Source organism: Balaenoptera acutorostrata, chromosome 9, assembly GCF_949987535.1.
Source record: "Balaenoptera acutorostrata chromosome 9, mBalAcu1.1, whole genome shotgun sequence".
NCBI lineage: Eukaryota > Metazoa > Chordata > Mammalia > Artiodactyla > Balaenopteridae > Balaenoptera > Balaenoptera acutorostrata.
The window spans coordinates 4,914,724-4,939,051 of NC_080072.1; the positions used below are offsets into that span (position 1 = coordinate 4,914,724).

Consider the following 24,328-nt stretch of genomic DNA (forward strand, 5'->3'; position numbering starts at 1 on the left):
GTCCTTGCTCTCCCTGCACTTGAGGCGCTTCGGGCGTTACATAACCTACTATCATTCTACGTTTATAAAAAACACATTGGAACTATCATTTTTTTAAGATGAAAAATGAAACTGTATATGAAAGTACCTCAGTTCCTCAGTAGAAGATAAGAATTACATGGTGCACTAACTTACCCCTTCTCTCCTTATTTCTTGAATTTTATTAAAATAATCTGGAATTTATTGGTTTTTTTCCAACATTTGACTTATTCAATTATTCATTCTTAACATAACTTTCACAGTCATATGAATTGTCACATTCCTATCTGTTTCATTTATCATTACTTTCACCAATATATTTCCTTATCTTAAGTTCTTTATTCTACCTTATTTTTCTGCTTGGCTTCGGTAAAGTCCATCTTCCAGTAATTTGGCCCAGGAACAGGACACGGATGGGACACTGAGGTCCATACGCTTGAAAATGCCTCCTGCCCTCACACAGCAACAAAAGTGCTTCAGGGTCACAATCCTGCCCTGTGTTTTTCAGTGTTTAGTTAGCTTTACAAATGACATGTCTGGCAATGTGATTTGCTTTGTAGTTAACCCATTTTTTTCTTGTCCAAATATTTTTAACATTTATCCTTTATCCTAGGGATTCAGAAATCACATAAGGGTAAGGCTAAGATCTCAGTCGTCCACCACCCCTCCACCCCGCCCCTCTTTAAAGTTAATCGTGCTTAGTAGTTGATAACCTTTGTGGTCTGAGGATAAGTTCCTTCTGATCAGAAATTCCTTCCTGTCATTTATTACTGTATCGTCTCCATTCTCAAGCCAGAGTCGTCAATATAAATCTCACAGCACCAGCTCATGTGCTTTTAAACCATTTTAAGAGATGATGCAACTGCCTTGCAGCATGAGTAGCAAGATAACAGTCCTGCATCACCTGATTAATACCTTAAGTTATTGGTTACGTTATTTAAAATATGATTTACCAGGGAAGACATAGGCAAAGTCAAAACTGCAGATACAACTCCAAATTACAACATAGCTGAAGCAGTGCTGCCACACTGCCCTTCCATTATCACTAACCAGAGATTAAAGAACCAGAAATAGAGATGAAGACTTTGGGAAGCAGGGATTGGTAAGGCTGTGTTTACTATTTTGCTGGAAACCAAAATGACATCACTGAAACTAAATCCAGAAACGTTGGATGGCTAAATTTTCATATGCTGACAGCAGACCGTGTCTCTCCTCCTCTTCATGCCCTCTGCTTTACTGGATGGATCCAATAGTGGGTAAGAAAATACAAATTCTAATCTCTAAACCACATGTTCCTGGAATGCAAACATATACACACCTCTTCAAATTCGCATTCTCCAGAGAACAATTAGGAAAACTCTGACAATTAATAAGTAAATTAGTTTTGGGTATAAACTGTAAAGAATAATATGACAAATATTAATTGGCTTGTCCAGAGGCACATACATAGGGAAAACAGACTATATTTCTGATTCTGAAACACACAGCACAAAGTTTTCCTTAAGGCCTCAAGCCACCTGCCCATCCATTTTAAAACAGCCTAATGAACTGTAGTTGCCTCATATGTGAAACCCAAAAAAAAAAAACAACCCAAAGCCTCAAGTTAGCAAGCACTGGACAGAATCACAAGATGGAAAGAGCCCTGAACTGTCACTTGGAGGAGAGCTGCGCACCAACCAGGAACACCTATTTTCAATTTTCATAAGCAAGAAGTAAGCTTCTCTTGTGTTTGAGCCATTTTGCATGGGTTTGACTGATTATAGAAGCATTTTGGTAACTACTACAAAACCCCAGATGACTAGAATCCGAATATTGCCAATAGTGTTTACCAAACCATATAGTTCAACTACATCTATGCATCCCATTCATGTAAAACTATTTATATAGTAGAAAAAGGTTCAGCACCTGAAATTCACGGGCATGATATTGTAGCGATCAACCAACAACTTAACTCTTAGCTTTCAAAAATTCTAAAAGCAAAACCAAATGGCTCGTTTCTCAAGATAAAAGGAAAACTTACGTTGGTCGCCGTGTCTCAAGTAAAGCCAACAATATCTGGACTGCGCTGACTATGGCTGATTCATTCTTCTCCTTGTGGAAAATATTTGATAGGAGCTGCTCTATAATTTCTTGCCTAGGGAAACAAATCAATAGTCAAGTGCTAATTGTAACGTTTAACACAAACAACTTCGGAGAAAAAGATCATGGTATCAGTAAGACAAGTGTCATAAAAGAGTTCAACCTCACTTGTGCATATTTATTAACAATATTTTACTTTTAATATATCTATAAGGAAGGCCAGTGATCTTGCTTATTATAAATGTAACACAGACATATATATATATTCCTATCCCCTACCCTCAATCAGCAAAGTCATCTGGGCCCTGCTTGCCTTTGCCAATCTTGTTGAAAGCCAACAAACACCTCACGACTGGAAGTCAACCTCCTACTCAGGTGGTGGGGACGGGTGGTAAAAAGACTCAGAACCCTTCAGCCCCACAGAAGGAGGGGAGTTTTTTACAAAAAAAACCATAAATGTTTTCCCACAAAGGCATTCATGTATAACTAACAAAGATCTAAAACAGATACAAGATAACATCAACTGCTGCACTGCACTCTACAACTAAAATTTGGTAAATTAAAATAATGTGGTAGCAGTGAAATGGGTGTGACTGAACTACTGCCCCAAAAGTATTCTCCACAGGCTCTTGCCATGACACCTCCCCATGCATGTATACAAGGTCACAATTAATGTAGAATACAAGGGTAACCTGTTAGGTGAATAAATTTATACGGATGTTCTCAAGGAAAACCTGTTTCTTAGGATCTCAGTAATTTTTAGAACCCATGGGGATTAAGAAATGGAATCTCCCTAGCAATGAGAGGGACAGCTGGTTGTCCCCTGGTGCCCACCTGGCAGACACACCAGTCACCCCAAGGTACAGCTGTGCTCACTGGCTACTAACACCAGTTCCTTTGCCAGGTTAGGGCAGCAAGTAGGAGAGAATCTCTTCCTCTTTGGGAGAAGCAAATAAAACTGGTATCTAACCTAACTTCAGAGGATCCCCTTGCAGGAAGTAGCTTTCAAGTACTCTCAGACCAGCACTAGAATTGCTTGTGAGACCTCTACCCAAAACAGTACTGTAAAAGTCACTCAACACACAGCAGTCTATAGAATAACTATTACACTTGGAACTGAGCTCTGGAAAAGACTGCTTTTTTGTAAATACGTACATTCTTCAAATAGCAGCCTCACCCCAGGTAGAGGGGTACCGACAGGGCATCCAACTGTAGATGCCCACCTTCTCATTCAGCTGTAGTGTCTAACTTTCCAGAGAGCAATATCACCTTTCATAAACCCTGAGGCCGGAAGGGAGTGGCTAACAAAGAGGCTCTCACTCATGTTTCATGGCTGCACCAAACTAGAAGTCTACCATACCCATGGAGAGCACTCTACTAATGGACACAAATGAGATAATAACCAGCAAAAATGTGACGGTCAAGATGCAACACAGCAGCTGAGCCATATTCTGAGTCTTATCTAAACATACAAATATCAACCAAATACAGAAGAGATCATAAACTGAAGAACTGAGCTTATTAAACAGGATAAAAAGAATGCCTTCATATTCTTTAAATAATAAGGCATTTATTTACAAGTGAGAAGACATATTCACTTTCACTTTTTAAAAAGTGGAGTTCTTGGACGAACATCAATAAAGTTCATGATGAGAGTTGTGTTACGCACAAGGCCAGCCAGGTTCTTCACCCAGGCCTGTGAGAGGATGGCTCACTTCTGTTTTGTTTTGTTTTGATGTGGGCAGCTAAAGACTCGAGTCTATAAAACTGACGGGCTCAACCAGGCCCAGAGGCCGACCCATTGTAAGCTCATTAGTATCAAGAATTAGGAGCTGCCTGGTCCAGCCCTCTCTAACACAACTAGTTTTAAAGGAATTCTGGAACTTCAGATTTTCCCACAACAGAGCTACTAAATTAAATACATTCAATTTAAGCCCAGATTGTTTCCCAAGCTAACACTCACTACCTAACACCTCGGTCCACTGTCTTAGAGACCTTTTGGTACCCCTACCCACCCTGACCATTCTCTTTAACCTTAGCTCATTTACAACTTTTCCTGCAGTGCTAACCTACACTTCCAGTTACACATACGGTGTTTATGTGGGGGTTAGCCTGTATACCAAGTACACTGGCTTATAACACAACACTGCTACATTATTACGTGATAATCAAATACATACAGATATATAACAATATATAAAATATACACAGATACTGTTAAAACTAATAAAAGCTTACTAAGCTCACAGGAGCCTTTGGTCACTGTGTACTTCCTCAATCAACAGATACTAAAAAGAACGACTATAATGTGGGAACACGTCTGATATTAAAAAGGGTTGGTTCTCATCCTCAAGAAGAGTGTGGGAAGCACCGTTATAGAGTTAAGTCTCCCCGATGCTCAGTGCAGTGAAGGTTTAACTCAGTGACACCACAGAGCCCCTGACTCTTTAGGACCATGTAGTTGAAGAAATTTACTCTAATAGTCAATGATGTTGATTGAGTATGTACCTATCTGCATCAGAGTACAGTTGCCTGATCGAGGACTAAAGACTCAGTCTGAAGTATATTAGCTAGTGCATACAGAAGCTCCAACAGCTAGATCCCACGTTGAGTCCAAACAGAGTTGAGTGAAGAGAGGGCTGGCACAGAAGAACTCAGTGATTACTACTGACCAGCCTGACACTCGGGGTGAACCTGCACAGTCCAAGAAGGGAGCCAAGCACCACTGTGGGCACAGAACGCTCTAAAGGCAACTAGTCTGAACTGGCCTGTCCTAAGTGTAAAATACACACTGGATTTCCAAAGCTTTGCACAAAGAAAAGAATGTAGACTCACTCATTAATAATTTTTTAAATGAACGTATGTTGAAATATTATTTTGTACCTATTAAATAAAACATAAAAATTAATTTCACCTATTTTTTTACTTTAATATAGCTACTAGAAATTTTTAAATTACGTGACTTTTATTATATATCGATTGGACAGCGTAGTCATGAACCATATGAAATTACTGACAGTCAACATTTTTTAACCTTGAGTAAGATAATTTTTACATGGTTCAACCTATTACTACTACCATTACCGATATTGTATATTATAAAAGGAGTACATACGCCATAATGCCCAAGAATAACTGAAATGGGGCAGGTAAGGTGACATCTTACTCAGAAGCTGATAATCTCTTATGTCTTGCTACTTGAGAGAACTAGTCAATTCCTTCCTATTCTACAATGCACATTGGGAAAATTCAACTATTTCTCAGAATACAGAGTTTAAAACAAGATTTTTTGTCTCTAATTTGTTCCTTGTTTGTCTCACACTTGCCAAGTAAACAATACACACAAATGTCTTATTTTAATAAAAGGGTCTTCCCAGCCAAAAGATGCGAACGAGTCTCAATATACCGAAGGACTAAAAAATTCCAACAAAGTCATTAAGAAGAATAACAGTAGCAGTAAACTGATGCGAGACTGCCATTCGTACATAACGTTAACTGTATGCACTCTTTCCAGTTATTCATCCAAAGTGGGGAAATGCCTTATTTTTGTTTACTAAAATAACTTTCAGTTGTAGGGATGCAGGCAAATGTATGCCCATACTTGATGGTAAATACTCTTCCTGAAAATGTATGAATATACAAACACCAGTATAGTAGGTTGGCCATTCACAGATTTCAAAATAGTACACCACCCCCAAGCTGTCTTCCACCTGAAACACATGAGATGTCTGTTCACTAGGAATTATCTAAAAATAAGGGCAGAAGCAATATAAAGAAACAAAACATACAAGATGTATAACCCTTCCAATCAGGTCTGGTCAGGTTACCCCAGTCAGCTGCCAAGGTATAGTGGATCCTAAGAAGAACTTGTGATTAAAAATCACTGACTGGGAATTCCCTGGTAGTCCAGTAGTTAGGACTTGGCCCTTTCACTGCTGATGGTGCGGGTTTAATCTCTGGTCGGGGAACTAAGATCCCGCAAGCCACGCGGCATGGCCAAAAAATTAAAAAAAAAAAAAAAAATCACTGACTAAGATGGGTCAAATTACTTCATACACCTATCTTCCCCAAAGACCATGGAGGCAGTGACTGCAGTTATGATGTCACTGCCCCATCCATGATAGTTTTATAGAATTTAGTTTACAATTATTGAAAAGTTCAAAGTCTACATATAAATGTCATTTATTTACATTCTTACCCTGTAAGTCTCCAATGGGCATCACGAGTGGCTGAGATCAGATAAGCAGGTTTTCTTGCCTTCCTTCTCAGCCACCCACAGGTTATTTTCCAGGGACAGGATTCCCACGTAAGAAACACTTACCAAGTACTTACACTGGTAGCATGTCAAATAGCATCAATATGAAGAAAGAACAAGAAGAGAGTTTCAAACATACTTTTCTAGAGTGGCAAGCAGGGGGTCTGGCTCTGTACTGTTCTGAATTTGTAACATCTGGTCTCTGCTCAGGCGAACAATTTCACAAAGTGACTGTGATGCATTTGAATGCCGCTACAGGAAAGAAGTACAATTTTAACTATAAAACACATCAGAAGTCAAATTTATAATAAAATAAAGTTAGTGAAGAAATTGCTTAAGAAATAACACAAATTAACACTGGCCATAAGCTACAGTAAATAAAAAGCCAGGGTCCAAAGAAATAACTTATGTCAAGCATGAGTATTTTACCCTGCCAGGCTTCACTTAACAATACCACAAACAAAATACATGTTACTTTGTGTAGGGAAATGTAATTAAAGTTCTGACAAGGAAAAATTTCTTTAATTAAATACTTGAAGAAAAAAATATCCCCCAAATTTATATACTTTTAGCAGCAAAGAAAGATGAACACAATTCTTTGGCTTAAAAAAATAAACGCAGCTTTCTGGAATATACTAATGGATAAGAAATATTACTTCTTCTTTCAGTGCGCAGTGTGCTATTCTACAGGAAAGTTCTGCAACCTCAGCACCAAATGCCTATGCTCCGTGGCATGTGGCACTGAGCATCACCTGCCCAGCGAGACCAGCAGGTTCCAGCACAGATGACAACACACACCAGGATATCAAAATCCACTGTTTGCCATCAGGAGTCTAACATTTCCTCAATAAATATATGCAATTCATCACTTAATACAAAACGGAAGTATCAACAGGACTGTCCAAAAGACAAAATTAACTTTTCTTGCAAGTCAGTTAGAGAAGGTGCTGATGCCCCAAATGCTTTGTCCTTTGCAAAAAAAAGTTGCTGCAGAGTTGGGCTTCTCCTCTGTCAACTTCTCCTGGACCCTCCAGACAGGGACAGTACCTGCTGAGCAGGAACCTAGTGATGAGCAAGCCTCGTCTGTGGATGTGTCCTCCCCACGCCATGAACAGGGCAGGCCACGCTCCTGTCCTCACTCTCCTCGGCCTGCACCGGCCACACTTCCAGCACATGGGAAATGTGCTCTTGGAACCATCCAGCTCCCCCGGCCACAGCAGAAGGGCTCATCACCCCAACCAGGCCGAGGGCGCCGTCGAAGCTCTAGCACCCAATACGTGCACACACTAGAGTGTCCTTCCTGAGTGTCAGCAGTAACGATACTGTCTCAGGGGAGGGTGGGAATCAACAGCCCCTTTAATGGTTAGCTCTCTTCTTTTCTTTTTTGAAGGGGGCGGTGGGATGGGGAGCCTGCTTTAGATAAACTCCAGGTACCAAAAGTTTTTTAATGGACTGTAGTAGAAGGGGCTACATCCACCTCCACAGGAAATCTGTCTTGGTGGGGAGAACGCGCTCTGGCCACGTGCTCCTTCCTCTGCACTGTCCTCTACGGCGCTCACTCTCCAATTAATCCAAGCTGGAGGCATCCAAGAAGGCTGCCCACGCGCCATGACACACCCTGCATGTTGTCTGAAACAACTCCTTTGTAGATACTACACTGAACCACGTGGAACTGTCATTTCCATAGGCAGAAATGGCCAAATGCTGGCAGCTCCACAAGGCTCAGTCCGCTACCGAAGGCGGCAACAAGGGCAGCAGCAGAGAAGCAGGGGGACGGCATCCTCTACAGCCGCATACCCGCTGGTCCTGGAGACCCCACCCCACCCCCAGGCATCCCCTCAGCATGGAGCTCAATGTGCAAACTCCAAAGCAGCTTCAATTCTACTGCCAAGTCAATCTTTAGCACCCAGGACAAAGGCCAAACCTGTCAGCACAAAAGCCCGAGCCAGGAAGTAGGACCACCAGGAGCTCATCACTCTTAAGGATTCAGTGGTGACCAGGATCCTGCTGCGCTGTCTGGAAAGCTTTAGCCAGGATGGAAAAAACAAATGCACACAGACGTGGCCACACCATTTGGGCTACTGATGGGTATAAAAGAAAAACCAAGTGTGGAGGAGGTTTATAATAAAGGCAAGCAGATGCAGCACGAAGTCTCAGCTCTAAAAAGGAGATGGAGCTAGACCCAGGGCTCACTGTTTCACATTTCGGGAAAATTTCTGAGTACCGGCAAAATGCAATATTTTTAAAAGCCTTTGGTGTTTAGAAACCTGTCAACTTGAAGAATGCCAGGTGATCGCTGTTACCTACCCTCTACCTTCACACCTAGTACAATTATGCTCTGTGCCCAAATAAACATGGTTCATTTTTTTTTTTAATCAAGTTTATAGTCACACAAGAGAACTTACATCTTCTTCTTGCGATGGATGAACTATTTCCACAAGCCTCTGGATAATTTTCTCCTCATTTAACCACTGTAAAACACATTGTAGAAGTAATCATAGCAATGAGTGGCTCTTGTTCAAGCCCCAATGAAGATTAACATACTTGGAAATATCCATCACATTTTAAGTAGAATGTTACAGGTTTTCTCTGGACTTTGAACACTACAGGAAATTAAAAGTCCCCCAAGGAAAATGCCAGTGAATATATTATTTTAACAGTAGCTACAGTACCAACTACTCCCCAAGTCACAATACCCACATCCCAAAATTCTATTCATCAGTTTCTTAGTGATGTTAATTCTCAGACACTGAGTACTAAAACGGTCTGTACTTTGGACATGAAGGGGGGGGGCGTGTGGGGAATGGAACTTACACATTTTCTGTAAGAGAGCATTCACTTTAAGAGAGCTTCAAAAAGGTTGAGAAAAGCAATATTTAGTAGCAAGCCTCTGGCTTAAAACACATGATGAACTTTTACCTTCGAAAACCAAAACAACCACAGGAAACGTGGGGGCTGGCGGGCACCACAGAAACAGAGTTTGTCTGCCCTGCCACATGCTAGCAAGCTATTACCATGATTAGGACACTCTCTTCTTCCACCATATATGAAATACTGCCATGAATGAAAATATGAAGGGGATGAGAATAAATGAAAAATCAGCCAGCGTAATATTAGTTCCACAAGGAACAGGAACACCGTAATAAACAAGGCACTCACTACCTGGAACGGACGCGCGCGTTGTGTGCGCACATGCACGCACACACACAAAATCCCAAAGTTAAAAAAGATGGCGGTGGGGCTGGGGGTGGGGTGGGGTGAGGCTAGGGGTGGGTGGCAAAAAATCAAACACGCTTTGCTAAAGGCATGTAGAGAAACTCTTAGGTTGTCTCCAGGCTCCTTAAGGAGAACATGCCAAAGGAAAATGCAAACAAAAGCTATTAGGAGACTACCACAAAGGCAGAGGCCCTAATTTACATTTTAAGATGTTTTAAAATGTGTACGTGAAGTACCCTGTGTTTGAATCTGTTCAAACACAGATTCTGACTCAGGAGGGCAGGGGTGAGACCTGGGATTTCTAACATGCTCCCAGGTGATGGTACTCTGAGTAGCAACGACCTAAAACAGGATGCAAACACCTCTACAGAGGAGGTGGGGCAGAGGGTCCTGACGGCCAAGGGAAAACGTAGGAAACTTTGTGGGCAGTGAACGAATCAATCCCCCACCCTCACTGCCTCCACAGCTACTAACAAGCACCGACAGTCCAAGCCCACGGTGGGCCCCCCAATCAAAGTAAGACATTTAGGAGTTTCTAACTACCCTTCCCCCGACCTACGCCTTTATTAACCACCTACCACCATATCCCTCCAGAAATGCACCTATTCCTTTGGAAGTGGGCCCTAAAATTCAACCCAGCAGTGACCAAAGGAATTCTAAGAAACCATACTGAATAACTTCCCCCAATAATAATCCAAACATAAAGGTGACCATCCCTCTTATCCTTAGCCACCTTCCCTGGAATCCCCAGCCTCTACTGAGAAGAGACTCACATCCACAAAAGCACACCTAAAAAGGGCCAGAGTCCCAATTTAGGGCCCTCTCCCACAGACAACTCCCAGGCCATCCACGAGGTCCCCCCAGCTGACTTCCTCACATGACCACGGTTCTCAGTAGACCTCTGCGTGCTCCTACAGACCCAGCACTGACCCGACCCCCAGACTCTCCCACTCACACAAACACACGCTCTGGCACACCTGCCCACCTCGGTAGAACACGCCCTTCCCTGGGACACCACCCGACAGACCCTCCTTCTGGGCCTTCAGGTCTTTAGCTTTTTCAATAAAACTTGTTTCCAGAGTTCTAAGGTTTGAGGTTGAGTATTAAAGATGGATTGAGGGACTTTCCTGGTGGGGCAGTGGTTAAGAATCCACCTGTCAATGCAGGGGACACGGGTTCGATCCCTGGTCCGGGAAGATCCCCCATGCCGCAGAGCAACTAAGCCCGTGCGCCACAACTACTGAGCCTGCGCTCTAGAGCCTCTAAGCCACAACTACTGAGCCCACGTGCCGCAACTACTGAAGCCCGTGCACCTAAAGCCCGTGCTCCACAACAAGAGAAGCCACCGCAATGAGAAGCCTGCGCACCGCAACGAAGAGTAGCGCCCGCTCGCCGCAACTAGAGAAAGCCCACGCAGCAACAAAGACCCAATGCAGCCAAAAATTAATTAATTAATTAATTCATTAAAAAAAAAAAAGATGGATTGGACTGGGGAATGGTTCTGGAAGGAGGCAGTGAAAGGGACAAAAGAGAGGAAGAGACAGAAAACAAGAAGCAAAGACAAGAGCCTGTGAGAAACCACATCTTCAAGTCACTCACACCCTCCTCTTCCCACCCAAATCCCACCCAAGGCAGCTCCTCAGGAAGCACACATATCCTGAAATAACCACCTCACCAAATTTTAAAATATGCGCCCTTTTGGAGGTAAACTCCTTTCTCCTTCTTATCCCATGCTCCCAGGTATCCACGAGAAGAAAGTTACTTCTGAAGCCAGATTCCCTAGAAATGCCAACACCTCTTCTTTTTGACTTTCAGAGATATCTCTGCAGTGTGACCATCTTCTCAAGAAAGAAGCCTCACAGCATACTCAGATGAGACTTTTAGCTCCCATTCTACCTTCCCACTCCCGCTGAAGCACAAACCAGCAAAGGGAAAGAACCCCTCACAAGGAGACAGCCTATGTACCTAGGGATGTGCACGTTGGGAATCCTAATCCTGAAAAATCTGAATCTCTTCCCATTTTGGAATCCACCCCCCACCCCCATTTCCCAGACCACTTCCTACCAATCCCCTAGAATCCCGCCCAGACTGAGCGGCCCAGCAGCTCGAGCACCACTCCCCAGCCCGTCCACAGCGGCCGTGATCCTACTCACATTCAGCACATCCTGCCTGGGCTGTGGAGGCTCAATGCACGTCAGGAGCCTGAGCAACAAGTCCATGATGGCCGATGTTCCTATGTGCTTCATAATAAGGTCCACAAAGTCACGTTTCTTCTTTAGGAAATCCACAATCTAGAGGAGAACAGCCACAACTGAAAGACACATCACTTGGGAACTATCAACTTTAGGATGCTTTCAGTCACGACCCATCTGGCTGCCCCCTCCAAAATCTACCACCACTTCAAGTTAAGGAAAAGCAAACGCTGAATTAGTAGTAAGATGTCAAATTGGAAAGCCTTCTAATTGTTACAGTATTCAAAAACCTCCTGGGAAAAATAAATCTCTTAAATTATCACGTTTCCTAATACAAACACACCATAATCTTTTATTTCTGTTCACTTGCATTATTAATTCTCAAAGAATGAGGACTAAAAATTTAACACCCTATAAAGAGCAAGCGAATACACCACTTAATAGTTTATGGACATAAAGCAAGTCCATTAGGCTTTACATGAAAACACAGAATAAACATTCAAAATCCTAACTGTACTCTAGCAAGTAAGAAAAAAATAAAATAAAAATATAAAGATTTCTACATCAAAGTGGCTAACTCATGTGCCACAGAAAATCACATTTGCATTTTATTTCAGCAATTCACCTGATCAGATTAACACAAGGAGGGTGAGTGAGTGCGGAAGAGGCTGAGAGTTACCCCGAGGGGTTATGAAAACAGTTTTACAGTCATGACCGCCACCTGGGTCTCTTCTGCGCAGGAGGAAGAAGGCACCTGTTCTGTCCTGGACACCCTTGTGTACCTTCTAGTTTCTGTCCGTGTGCACAGATCACCTGTTCTGAAGTCCCAGAAGCAGCACGGTCAGCGTGGCAGCTGCCCTGACAAAAGTCACCAGAGTCTCTCAGAAGCCTGTGAGGTAGGGTTGCTCGACTCAATGTTATAGATGAGGAAACTGAGGCTCACCCCAGTGAAATATCTTGCTAGAAGCTAAAAAGTGGCTGCCCTGAGATTTAAATGACCCCAAAGCCACAAGTCTGCCATTATCCCACACAACGTCTAACAGCCAGGGATGAACTAAAAACTGCCTCACACCATCAGGTGTAAATGCAGGATTAACCGTCACGTGTTGCTTCTCTAGACAATGAGGTTGAACTCTGTAACGTAAACCTTCAAGAAGTTATACATAATTAATCCACTCACAATTGAGTCACGTGGTAGTTTTTAAAAGCAAGTGGAGAAGAGAGGAAGAAAAAGTCAAATGTGGCCAAAATACTGCATTATTTAGTGGCAAAAGCACTGACTCTGGAGCCCAAGGCACAAGTCCCAGCCAGTGCCGTGGCAGCACAGCAAGGGCAGCGAGCTGGAGGGCGGCACTGCTGAGGGGCTCGCCCAGCCAACACCGACGGCGCCCCACGCGGCTGGATCTCCCGCTCCACGCGTTAATCTATGTCTGCACTGGTTAGGTCAGACTGAGTCTGAATTTTCTTCATTCCTTGCAGTTGCATATATCCTTACTAATACATTATGTGATGGGAAACCTTTTATTTACACTCATAATTCTCAAAAGGATAGAAAAGTGCAGTGTGACCGTTCCCTGAAGCTGAAAGAGCAAGGGCTCTCGAATCCTCTCGTGGCTGAGGGCTTAAACGAGAAGTACGACGAGCAGCACAGCGAATGGGCCCTCCTCTCGGCGTTTAATTGGCACATGTCATGTTCTTTACACAGGTAGTATGTCTGGCCTCAAAGACCAATGCAAATATGTAGAACCCCAGAGAGCTTTAAGTGTATTCTCACTCTATAATAAAGGCACACTGAAGTCCAGGACCCACAAATTAGGGTTTCCCTAGCACGGAGTGAGGAGAAAAGCACAGTGAAGGCGTGAGACCTGTCTCATCGTGACTACAACCGTCTAGAACTGATGAGCGCCTTACACGGATGGGATGCCTTGCACTTCCCTACAACAGTCAGCAGTACTGTCACTTCTCATCAAAAGACACAAGAAGGAAAGACAATCTGTATTGCAGGGATCATGATTTGGGGATTACTATCTAAGAAAAAAGAACCTCAGTTCCAATACATTTAGGAAGGTAACCCTGCTCAATTAAGAACACGAAAGAACAGCCTCCTCTAAAATAAGACATGTATCCACTTTGCCTTGGCAGAGGACAGGCGTACTGGGCCTAAAATAGTTCCCGTGCCTCCGTGTCTGCTGACAGCAAGGACGGGTCAAGGAGCCTGTTTTCCACCGTGAAGGACGCCAGGCCCAGCTGGTGTGACCCCTGCACCCCTGCTGGCCGCACTCTGCAGGACCGTTAGTTTGCACTCGGGCATCTGAGGCTGCTGTTGCTCCCTGGGTGCCTATTTCCGTAAACGGATCACAGTCTCCTCGTAAGCAGGTCCTTTTCCGCACCAGTTCCCACCAGAGCTGTGATTCTCAAATTTCAGCGTGCACCACGGTCATCTGGGAGGCTTCTTTTTTTTTTTTTTTTAATTTATTTATTTTATTTACTTTGGGCTGCATTGGGTCTTCGTTGCTGCGCAGGCTTTCTCTAGTTGTGGCGAGCGGGGGCTACTCTTCGTTGCGGTGCGCAGGCTTTTCATCACAGTGGCTTCTCTTGTTGTGGAGCACGGACTCTTAAGTGTGCCGCAGGCTTCAGCAGTTGTGGCTCGCGGGCTCTAGAGCTCAGACTCGGTAGTTGCGGCGCACGGGCTTAGTTGCTCCGTGGCATGTGGGATCTTCCTGGACCAGGGCTCAAACCCATGTGCCCTGCATTGGCAGGCGGATTCTTAACCACTGTGCCACCAGGGAAGCCCCTGGGAGGCTTCTTAAATCCCAAATTGCTGGCCCCACCCCCAGAGGGTCTGATTCAGTAGGTCTGGAATGGGGCTCAAGATCTTGCTTTTCTAACAAGTTTTCGGGTGGTACTCATGCTGTTGGAGCAGGGACCACACTTTCGAGAACCACTACACATACGACAGATACTTGGAAAGCAAGTTTCCCAAGTACAGTACATCTGAATTAAGAACAAAATGAAGCCTTGGGTGGGGGCGCAGGATGCGGGATGAGGGAACATGGATGGACACCGCCACGAAGAAGACGACGACGACGACGAAGGAAGAGGAAGAAGAGGGGGGAGAGGCTCCTGCCGGTAACAGTGAGGAATGAGCCCCTGTTAAGCCCTTCCGGACAGGAACAGCAGAGCTCCATGTGCACGCAACATGACAGTCAGTACCCAGATGGCTCAAGTTTTTGAGTGGAGTCAAAACAGAAACAATCACCATTTGTATAAACTAATCATCAAGTGCATTTATGGGAAAGCTTTTTAAGTTTCACCTGTGATCATCCTTAGGGGAAAGAAAAAATAAACTGTTACTTTACCATGGTCACTAAGATGCCACCCACACACCAACCACTCAGTGTGCACCCTCCTCACACTATCCTCACAGATGGACCCCAACATTCTCATGCTTCCAACCACTTGTCGAAAGAGGAAGCCAAAGTATACTGAAAAACTGAGATGTGAGGTACTCAGAAAAGAAGAGGTCAAATTAGAATGTATTCATTAATGAGTAAGTCAGGGTTAAGTCAGCAAGCATTTAGAATGCTTAAGGTTTAAAATATATTCTTTTACAGAACCTGGATTTAAGGCACACTCAGAACACTGAAGCAACAAAATTACTGGGGGATCATCTCACGGGGATGATCAGCCCTAATACTTACCTTTTTGGAAAACAGTATTTACCTGTTCTGGTTTTCTGCTGATAAGAATACTTAGCACCTTGCTAAAGAAACTGGCAAGTAGTGGGTTCAAGGGGGAATCGTTTAGGAGGAAGCTATACAATTTCATCAGCAGGGATTCATCTTCTCCCAGTCTATCATTCATCTGGGAGACGTCAGAAGTGAGCAGCTCACAAGATATATTTGGATACCTAGAAGAAAAGGACACTCGTATCATCATCTGTATTAACGGTTTAATTACATAAAGTAAAATGCAAATCAGAAAGGTTTCCTAAAACTTTCTGAAAAATAAACAAAGTCATCTTCTGGGAATTAGAAAATAATTTCAATCCATTCCGTCCAATTTAATCTAGAGAGATTATAAAGTGAATTTTCTTCTGTGTCTAAAAAATGGTTTCTAAACCAAGCTTTAATAGGAATACATTTTCCCCAACAAAACTAGAGCACACCTGGGACTCAGGAGGCAAGGGCGGGGCCTCCTCAGAGGAGGTGCGATGGGGCAGGTCAAAGCCTGGGGCCGCAGCCCTCAGCAGCCTGCTCCGGCAGGCAAAGCAGCACAGCTCAAAGGACAACCGCGGGGGACGCCCATTTCCAGGAAACTGCACTGCACACAGCACCCTTAACTACTCAAGACACATTTAGGTTCCTGGACAGGCTGCCTGTATTCTCAGATGGGTTGTAACGGGAGTTAGAAAGCTGGGCTTATCAAGTGTTCAGTCCATATGACATGTTAAGAGAATAAATATTCTGATATACTCAAGAGAGAACAGGACACGGCCTGAGTTACCCAGGTGGGAAAACCATATACAGAGCTCTCCACACCAGTCTTCCAGGATCTTGTGGGATCAGCCCACCATCAGATCTCACTGCTGTGGGACACAGCCCTCTTCCACAGGCCCCACGGCCCTAGAAATACCTGTACCCCTAAAGCACGTTTGCCCCTGAGCGCCAGAGCACTCTCTCTGAAAAGTAGGCAGTAGATGCATTTTCTCCACTCACTTCTTTTACCACAAATGACTTCTCATCTGTTCTCAGAGCAACAGTGGAGACTCCAAGGCCCGTCCAGACTACACTCTCCCCCTCCCATCGTTCACCTCTCTGCTCTTTATCCCTCCCAGGTGAGTAGCAGGGAGTGGCAAGCTCAAATCCTGATCAGGACAGGGAGGTGACAAAACAGCCAGAAGCAGCTGTATGACAAAAGAGAGGGGTAAAGACTGTGGCCGGAACCCATGCAGCACCCCTGAGGCATCCAAGACAAGCAAGCAGCTGCCTGTTTGGAGACCACTGGCTTGAGAAGCAACTGGCAACAGACCAGAAGCTGCAGCACCTCGCAGGTCTGCCATGAGGGAGGAACACTGAACCGTATGAGAATATCCCCAAAGGAACCTTTGCAAGGAGAAAAAAATCAAAGACAGACAACAGAACTGGCAGGTGTGTGGGCACAAAGATCACATGATCAAATTGCTGTCTTCCGGAGGCTACGGCTCAATCAAATTAAAGCCTTCCTCACTTTACAGAACACATGGGCTCAAAGACCCCATAATACAAAGTCACCAATGTGCCGGAGGCAGGAGCAAGCAGTGGCGACAGGTGTGGCTTCTGGAGTCACACCACCTAGGCTCAGAACCTGTCTCCACCACTTACAAGCTGTATGACCTCGGGCACGTTACTTAACTTCTCTGGGCCTCAGTTTCCAAGGATGCAATATTAAGACAAGTCCTTACCTCACGGGGGAGAATAATACATACAAAATACTGAGAAGAAGGCCTGGAATACATAAATGCTAGCTGTCTTAATTCCCCTTTAGTTTCTACTTCATAAAACTGTCCAAATGCTGCAACGGGGCTGGGGGCGCGGGGGTAGGGGGTGGTGGAGTCGGCTCAACTGCCCCAATTTGAAAGCTGCTGGCAAAGGACTGGGAAAAGGTGGAGACCCCAGCTCCGGCTGCAACCCAGTGTGTAGGGAGTATTCTCAAAATTCTGATGCAGAAGGTCCAGAGGAGCGCATGGGCAGCTTTTAAAGTTTTTCACCTGTTTTTCCACCGGTGACCGGGAGGTCTGACCGAGCTAAAGAAGCACGCACGTGGGGGCCCAGGCATGAACACAAAGGCTCAAAGTTCTGGTTCGGAACAGGCTGGGGCAACTCTCACTCTACCTCCCTAAGATTAAACAAGCTTCTGAAACACCCCAAGACCTCTACGCCACCCCTCAGCAGGGCCTCTCCAGCCCCACCCCACCCTCTGACCTCAGCTGCTTTGTCCTGAGAACACAGAAGCGATGGGAAGAGAGCCCAGCCCAACCATACCCCTGACCTGCACCCGGTCCCCTTCCTGCTCCCACTATGAAGCCACCCTACTGTCCTCTCGACCACACGCCCTCCCACCGAGGCCAGCACAGAGCATCACAAGATCTCCCGCTCCCTCCACACCAGCCCCGTTTCCCCCTGCGCTCATCACCCTCACCAGCACATAAACAGACCGTTATTTCTCGCATCTATGAGAAAAAACAAACACCACACCTCTCCTGGCTCCACATCTGCCTGTAGCTCCCACTTTCTCTCTCTGCTCCTTTTCCAGGGAACTACTTGAAAGAACTCTCTGCTTTGTCTCCAATTCTTCCTCAGAAGCACTGCAGCCTGGCTTCCGTGTCCACCAACCCGGAGAACCTGCACTGAAGGTGCCCGTGTGCTCCACGCTGTAAATGCCAATGGTTACCTGGCCTGTCAGCACAGCCCCTGGATCCCCTGGGCCCCCTGTCCCATCTCCCCGTCCTGAAGCCTGGCCTCCCTCGACATTGAGGGAAGCACCCCTCCTGGTTCTCCTCTTGCCTCTGAAGTCCCTCTGTGGGAACCTGACCCGACCAACAGCATCTCAGCTTTTGGGTTTACACTACTACTTAAGGACCTATTTTTAAAGTTCTGTTCAAATTTCTGCTAAATTATTTAAAACTGAGGTATCTGTCATTAAGATTAAAAAGTTAGTGTAAAAATGACAAACTTTCTAACACCTTGTGTATGATCACTGGATTAAAAGTGATGGGTTCAATCCACATGTGTAACTGATATGCAGTTATGAACTTCACAAACCACAGCAATCACCCCATCATCCGTAAACTAAAAAGCACTAGTCTAAATTTCCTTAGATGACTATAGTCAACCTTAACCCAGAGAAGCTTTCAGAACCCCTCTGAAAAATCACCCTGCGCTAATCCAGCTGTCCGAGTCATCCAGCTCTGTGTATGTTACCACGGCGGGTGGCTCTGTCCAGGCCAGAAGTGCAGCAGGGAACTGCTCTGCTCAGCGCAAGCCATGCTCCCTCGAAATGGTGCCAACCAGAAGGCTGCCTGCCCAGGGAAACACACCTGCTCTCTCAACCTCAAGGGCAGCACAAAGAACGCTGGCATGGCAATACAACAGATGCCACGACTACTTTTTGGTAAAATAAGCAACTTACTCTTCTCCAGTTAAAGAAGTATTAGCTTCATTCAGCATGTGAGAAAACAGACCCAAGAAGGGTAAGTCTCTTGTTCAAGTTCTCAGAGCTTCTAGGAGAGGGCTACACCCATCCCGGGTGGGCCTGATACAAAGCCCACACCATGTTGCCTCCGGCCAGGATAAGCCCACGACAAGCAGCACCCACACATGCTGGTTCACTGTGAAGGGAATTCCAAAGTAGCAAAGTATCTATCTTTGGGGCGACAGGAGTACACTGGTATTCCTGTCAAATTTCTGTCCTTTTCTTTTCTAAGGTACTGCTCTCTGAGTGGAGACGTGCTGCATGCTAGTTGTCAACCTTAATGGCTGGCAGAGAACACGACTTCCTTGAAGATCCAAGCCACGAGAACCTGAAAGCATTACTAAGTATTATTCCTCTGACAGCAAAACTCTCCCCACAAAGAAATGAAAGGATATCTGAAAAGGGGGCAGACTGGGGGGGAAAGGGCAAAGGAGAACCTACTGTAGGCCATAATTCTTCCTATTCCATTAAGTTTATTTAATGCATAATCAATGACTTTTTGTTTTGTTCCTGAATTGGTTCTACTTTCAGGCAGAGAGGGGGGACAAATATTTCAATAGAGTTGGAGATGGAAAAGTAACTAACTGAAACCCCAACAATTTAAATACATATGGAATATTCGCAGAGTTTCCAGGGGTCCAAATACAAAGTGTTATAAGCTGACGACACCAGTGGTGAAGTAGATAAATCCACTGCCGTTATCCAAGGTGTTAGCTGCTTAAGTTTAGCTACACTAATGTTCACCAAGACCCATACCCTTATTTTCAGATAACAAAAGGTCAGAATTTATTTTATCAGCAGCACTGTTCATAAAACAAGCTCTGACCCAGATGTGCTGTGTGATCTTGAGTAGTCACATCATCTCTGTCTTCCTATTTGCAAAAAAGAGAAAATACTTACTTGGATTGTCTTACTATTTTAGGAAACTTTATCACTGTTTATAATGCACTTTGCCCTTAGACAAAACCTTTTGGCCAAAATTTAGAACATTCACTTTAAAAATCCTGTGATTTCACTGGACTTAGTTCTAGAACGGATTGTTTGCTCCACTGAGCCTGTCGCTCCTGACATGTTAACATTCTGTAACTGGTCTACGGCAGCCCTGCAGAGCTGCTAGACAATAAGGACGATAATATACCCTACCCCTGCTTCACTTCAGCCCCACCCTAAAGAGAAGACTGAATTTTCTTACTTGTATCTGATCTTTTCATCCATGTCTTGAGGTGGTTCTTCAGTAATGAATGAGACTAAATCTTCGAGACATTCTGCTTTTAACAGGAACTCTATAAGTTTGCGGTTCTGAGCTTTACATTCCTGTAAAACATCTTCCTCATCCATCAACTCCTTCAGTGTTACATCTTCTCTTTCTAGAAGTGTGTCTATGTGGGATGATGAGTGAAGATCAAATTTCCAAAACATGCTGCTCTAAACAAAATGCAGAGAATATTTCAAATACAATTTCAACTTCACATATTAATTTTTCAAATTTCCATCTAGTTCTACAGTCTAAAATGTCAACTTGGGTCACATAAGAAAAACAAGTTCCATATAGAATCTATAAAATATTTTTTAAATAAGTAAAATTGGCAAGATTTTTTCCTTCTCAGAAAATATTTTTATCGACAACAAAAAATTCTGACTTGAAAATGTTGAAAGAATGCTAAAACCTGGGATGATTTTAACCTGCAAAATTAACCCACCCATACTTTAAGAATTTAGTGCTGGGAAAGGAAGAAAATAAACCCTTTCTTCAGGGCGAAACATACATTCTTACACAGAACTAATATCTTCAGTAACAAATGACAAGTATTGAGACCTAAGTACATGGTACTCTTCAGAATATTACAACATTAAATAAATAACCACCACGAACCAGAACTTTTAGCCATGGACAGCACTTTCACAGCTGAAAACCTGAAAGCCATAAAATGGTAAAACCTATGCCATTCTTAGCAAAGAAACAAAAAACTGTACCAAAATCACCTTAAAGAACAATCATTCACCTTGTCTTCAAAGTTGATCACGGAAAATTCGATCCTAGGATGTCTACAGATTGACAAAAGAGTTCACTTTCCTTATTTCAAATACTTCAGCGAAGTCACTGACTGAAAAGCCATTAGTGACATTCAAATACCTTCCCACGTCCCACTGGTATCAGGTCAGTATGTGCTTATTTTGGTCTATAAGCCGAATTTCTGCTAATCTAACGGTCTCTCCACTTGAAGTTAGAAAACTGGACACAGTTAATAATTTAGCCTTAAGTCTTAAAAAAAAAAAGGTCTCATTTAAAGTAGTATGTCTTTTCATTTTTTTGTAATCCCACACATAAAGGCAAAGTATAATGAAAAGTACTAATAAACCACAAAAGCAAATCTGATATCAAGCCCTTACTACTGGCTAGTTATAAACAAGATATACACTCATATTCATCAACTGAAAACTATAAATGTCTACAAACCAAAGTCATACTTCTAAAATATGGATCAAGATATAATCACATTATTTGCCTCAATTAAAAACTGACTTCCAAAATTTTAACCTTATAAAGGTAACTCATCATATACTGATTTACAGAGAAAACTGATAATTGGTGGTAATGAAATAACAAGTGTTGGCAAACTTCGGCCCACAGACCAAATCCAGCCCACAGACTGCAAGCTAAGAACGGCTTTGATAATTTTAAAGGGTTGTTTAAGAGAAGCATATGTGACAGTGACCGTGTGTGGCCTGCATATTTACTAGCTGGTACTGTATAGAAAAAGTTTAGCATCCCTTGCTCAAGAGGAAACGGAGTGCTGACTAACACATTCCTTTCTGCCATCTCTGAACCCACACGGGCATGCCCCCCACAGTCCTCACAGCCTGGCCAGAGGGGCGGAGCCATGTGGTGTCAGGCGGGACTGTCTACCAGATCCATCCTCTCCCTTCCTTAGGCACTCACCTAGACCGTGTCCCCAACTTCTCGGGCAGGTAGGTACGGCCACATTACACAGTTTTCTCCAATGTGCTGTGAGCCATAAAAAATTCCATGTGCTCCCCCTGGCATCTGGCTGGATGTTGATGACAAAAAAGGCCCTAAGGGACAGCAGAGCCAAAAAGGAAGGTGCCTCCCCCCCCAAATCACCGCGTGCAAGATCGCTGCCTGCCGACCTGAGAGCCTGTCCGAGGCCGGGTTACGATGAGCCATCATACACACCTGGCCTGTATTCCAGCAGGATGGCCCACCTGACCAACCAGCTCCTCCAAACTCCTGAGCCCACGACACAGTGTGTTATTATACTTACTTTATTATACACAAGAAAAGGAATTCTTGAGCAACTATCTGTTTTAAAATGCCTAACTCCTTTTGCTTTCCACTATCCTAAATTAGAATAGCATTTTTCAAATCAGAACACCTTAAAATATACATTTCCACAGTGCATTTTCTTTAAATTGGGTAGGTATACTACCAACTTAAAAATAAAATATAACCACAGTAGACTCTTAAACATTATGTATTCTATCTTTTAGCCAAACAGCAAATTGACTGGAAATGAACAGCACTGGTAAATTAGTTACCCCTGGCTTGGCCCTACTTCTATTTGTGCCCTTTGAAGTCAAATCAAGCTAGGTATGAACTAACTGTTACAAAGTTCAGCTGCCCAGGGCCCTGAGGTAAATGGAGTCCTTTAAAAAATGTAACTACGATACTCTGAAAAAACTGAAAAAAGTCAGAACTTCAACAGCTCACTTTTAGTAAACGTAAATACACTTTAAAATTCTTAACCTAGGTATACTTCAACAGGATTTAGAAATAAGAGGGGATACAATTTCTTACAGAACCAATTCACAGGCTTTTAAATCAATACTGACAAAGAGAGAAATGGTAAAACCAAACTACCCTCCATCTTTCTGCAAAATCCTAGAATTGTTTTATAAGTTGGATGAGGTACCTTGAAAATAGGGTTTTCTCCACAGGGGCTGAAGAGTATGTGGGCAGGAGTTAACTGTTACTTGATGCCATAGAGGACAACCTCTGCTATGCTCTGCCTTCCTCATAACTGAAGACACAAGTGAAAATTATCACCATATATGCATAAAATAGGACCAAAGGATCCATAAATCTACTCGTCATAGATCAACTGCTTTAATTAAAGGTCCTGTGAAATTAATAAAATATCATCCTTCTTGGAAGCAAAACCTGGGCCACAGTACCTTTATTTCAAAAGCAGTTAAGCAGTGACACTTTGTTTCTGAAACAAAAGGTGCTACCTTGTCTCTATGACACAGGACCTGGTATGGTGATGTGGTTAAATCACGTGCAAGAGGTTTGAGAAGGACGTCAGTGCCTCCGCAGAATCTGCCAGGGCTCTGCTGGTAGAGTATATTCAACAGGGCCCAACTGTGGTTTATGTAAACCACCTACAACCACATGCTTTCATCAAATAAACATCATTTTCTCCTCAAACCTTGTTAGGACTCTTAAGCATCTAAACAGACTGGATTCCAATGCTGGCTCCACAACTGCCTGGCACTGAGGCCTCAGGAAAACCACTTCACCTCTCTAAGCCCCAATATCCTCAAACAAGTAAACTGGCTGCGAGTAGATGAAAAAGGCCCAGTATGGTGGCTGGGACATATCGGCACTCAGCACCTGGAAGCTTCTGTGTAATCAACATACCACCCCCTTGAAGTCAAGTGAGCTTTAAACCAGTGCTACCAGACTTCCATGGGGTCTTATGAAAACACAGTCTCAGATTCCGATTGAGGAAAGCAGGGATCAGGCCCGAGATTCTGCACCTCCAGCAAGTCCTCAGAGGCTGCTGCTGTCCTGGGTTTAAACCACTGCTGATCATTTGTAATAAACTGCAATAAGTATATTCAAAATAATCATGTAACCATGAGAAACAGAGGAAAAGCCTACTCTACCAACACGTGACTGTCATTTATTTCAGAAACTCCCTGTGGACAAGCTGGTATTAGTGGGTTTTCCTTCAATGTAACAGAAGCAAAACATAACACTTTCCAACAGAGGCCAGAAAAAATGACACCATGAACACACTAAAAGGTAAACTATTAAAGAGCTCTGGAGAGGGAAACTGCTGATGGTCCCGCCTACAAATGAGAAGGAAACTGTGGAAATGACAAAGAAGAACTTTAATGAGTTTAAAATACAAAATCCCCTATTCGTATGTACTAACTGCCTAATTTTGGCAATCTTCTATCCAAGTAGGGTAAACTGTACTCTGTAAAGCCCACGTCTGCAAACTGCTATCAATAGTGGAAAACCTGTACCCAGGAATGGCTGGCCCAGGGCACAAGGTTCAAAGATTCAAAAAGAGATTCAAAGATTATG

General features: G+C 43.7%; 1 protein-coding gene across 22 annotated transcripts in view; it reads right to left on the reverse strand.

Moving 5' to 3' along the window:
- Positions 1 to 24,328, reverse strand: part of PPP6R3 (protein phosphatase 6 regulatory subunit 3) — a 129,944-nt gene that overhangs the window by 53,321 nt on the left and 52,295 nt on the right. For 18 of the 22 annotated variants that reach the window (XM_057553735.1, XM_057553733.1, XM_057553740.1 and 15 more), the window contains 6 exons: positions 20,186 to 20,418; positions 15,484 to 15,670; positions 11,722 to 11,859; positions 8,758 to 8,823; positions 6,492 to 6,604; positions 2,039 to 2,152 (listed from right to left, as the gene is read on the reverse strand). In XM_057553735.1, coding sequence (XP_057409718.1) covers positions 2,039 to 2,152; positions 6,492 to 6,604; positions 8,758 to 8,823; positions 11,722 to 11,859; positions 15,484 to 15,670; positions 20,186 to 20,418 — 851 coding nt within the window. The remainder of the gene's footprint in view (positions 1 to 2,038; positions 2,153 to 6,491; positions 6,605 to 8,757; positions 8,824 to 11,721; positions 11,860 to 15,483; positions 15,671 to 20,185; positions 20,419 to 24,328) is intronic. The other 4 variants (XM_057553742.1, XM_057553739.1, XM_057553743.1 and 1 more) reach the window with 1 other exon arrangement.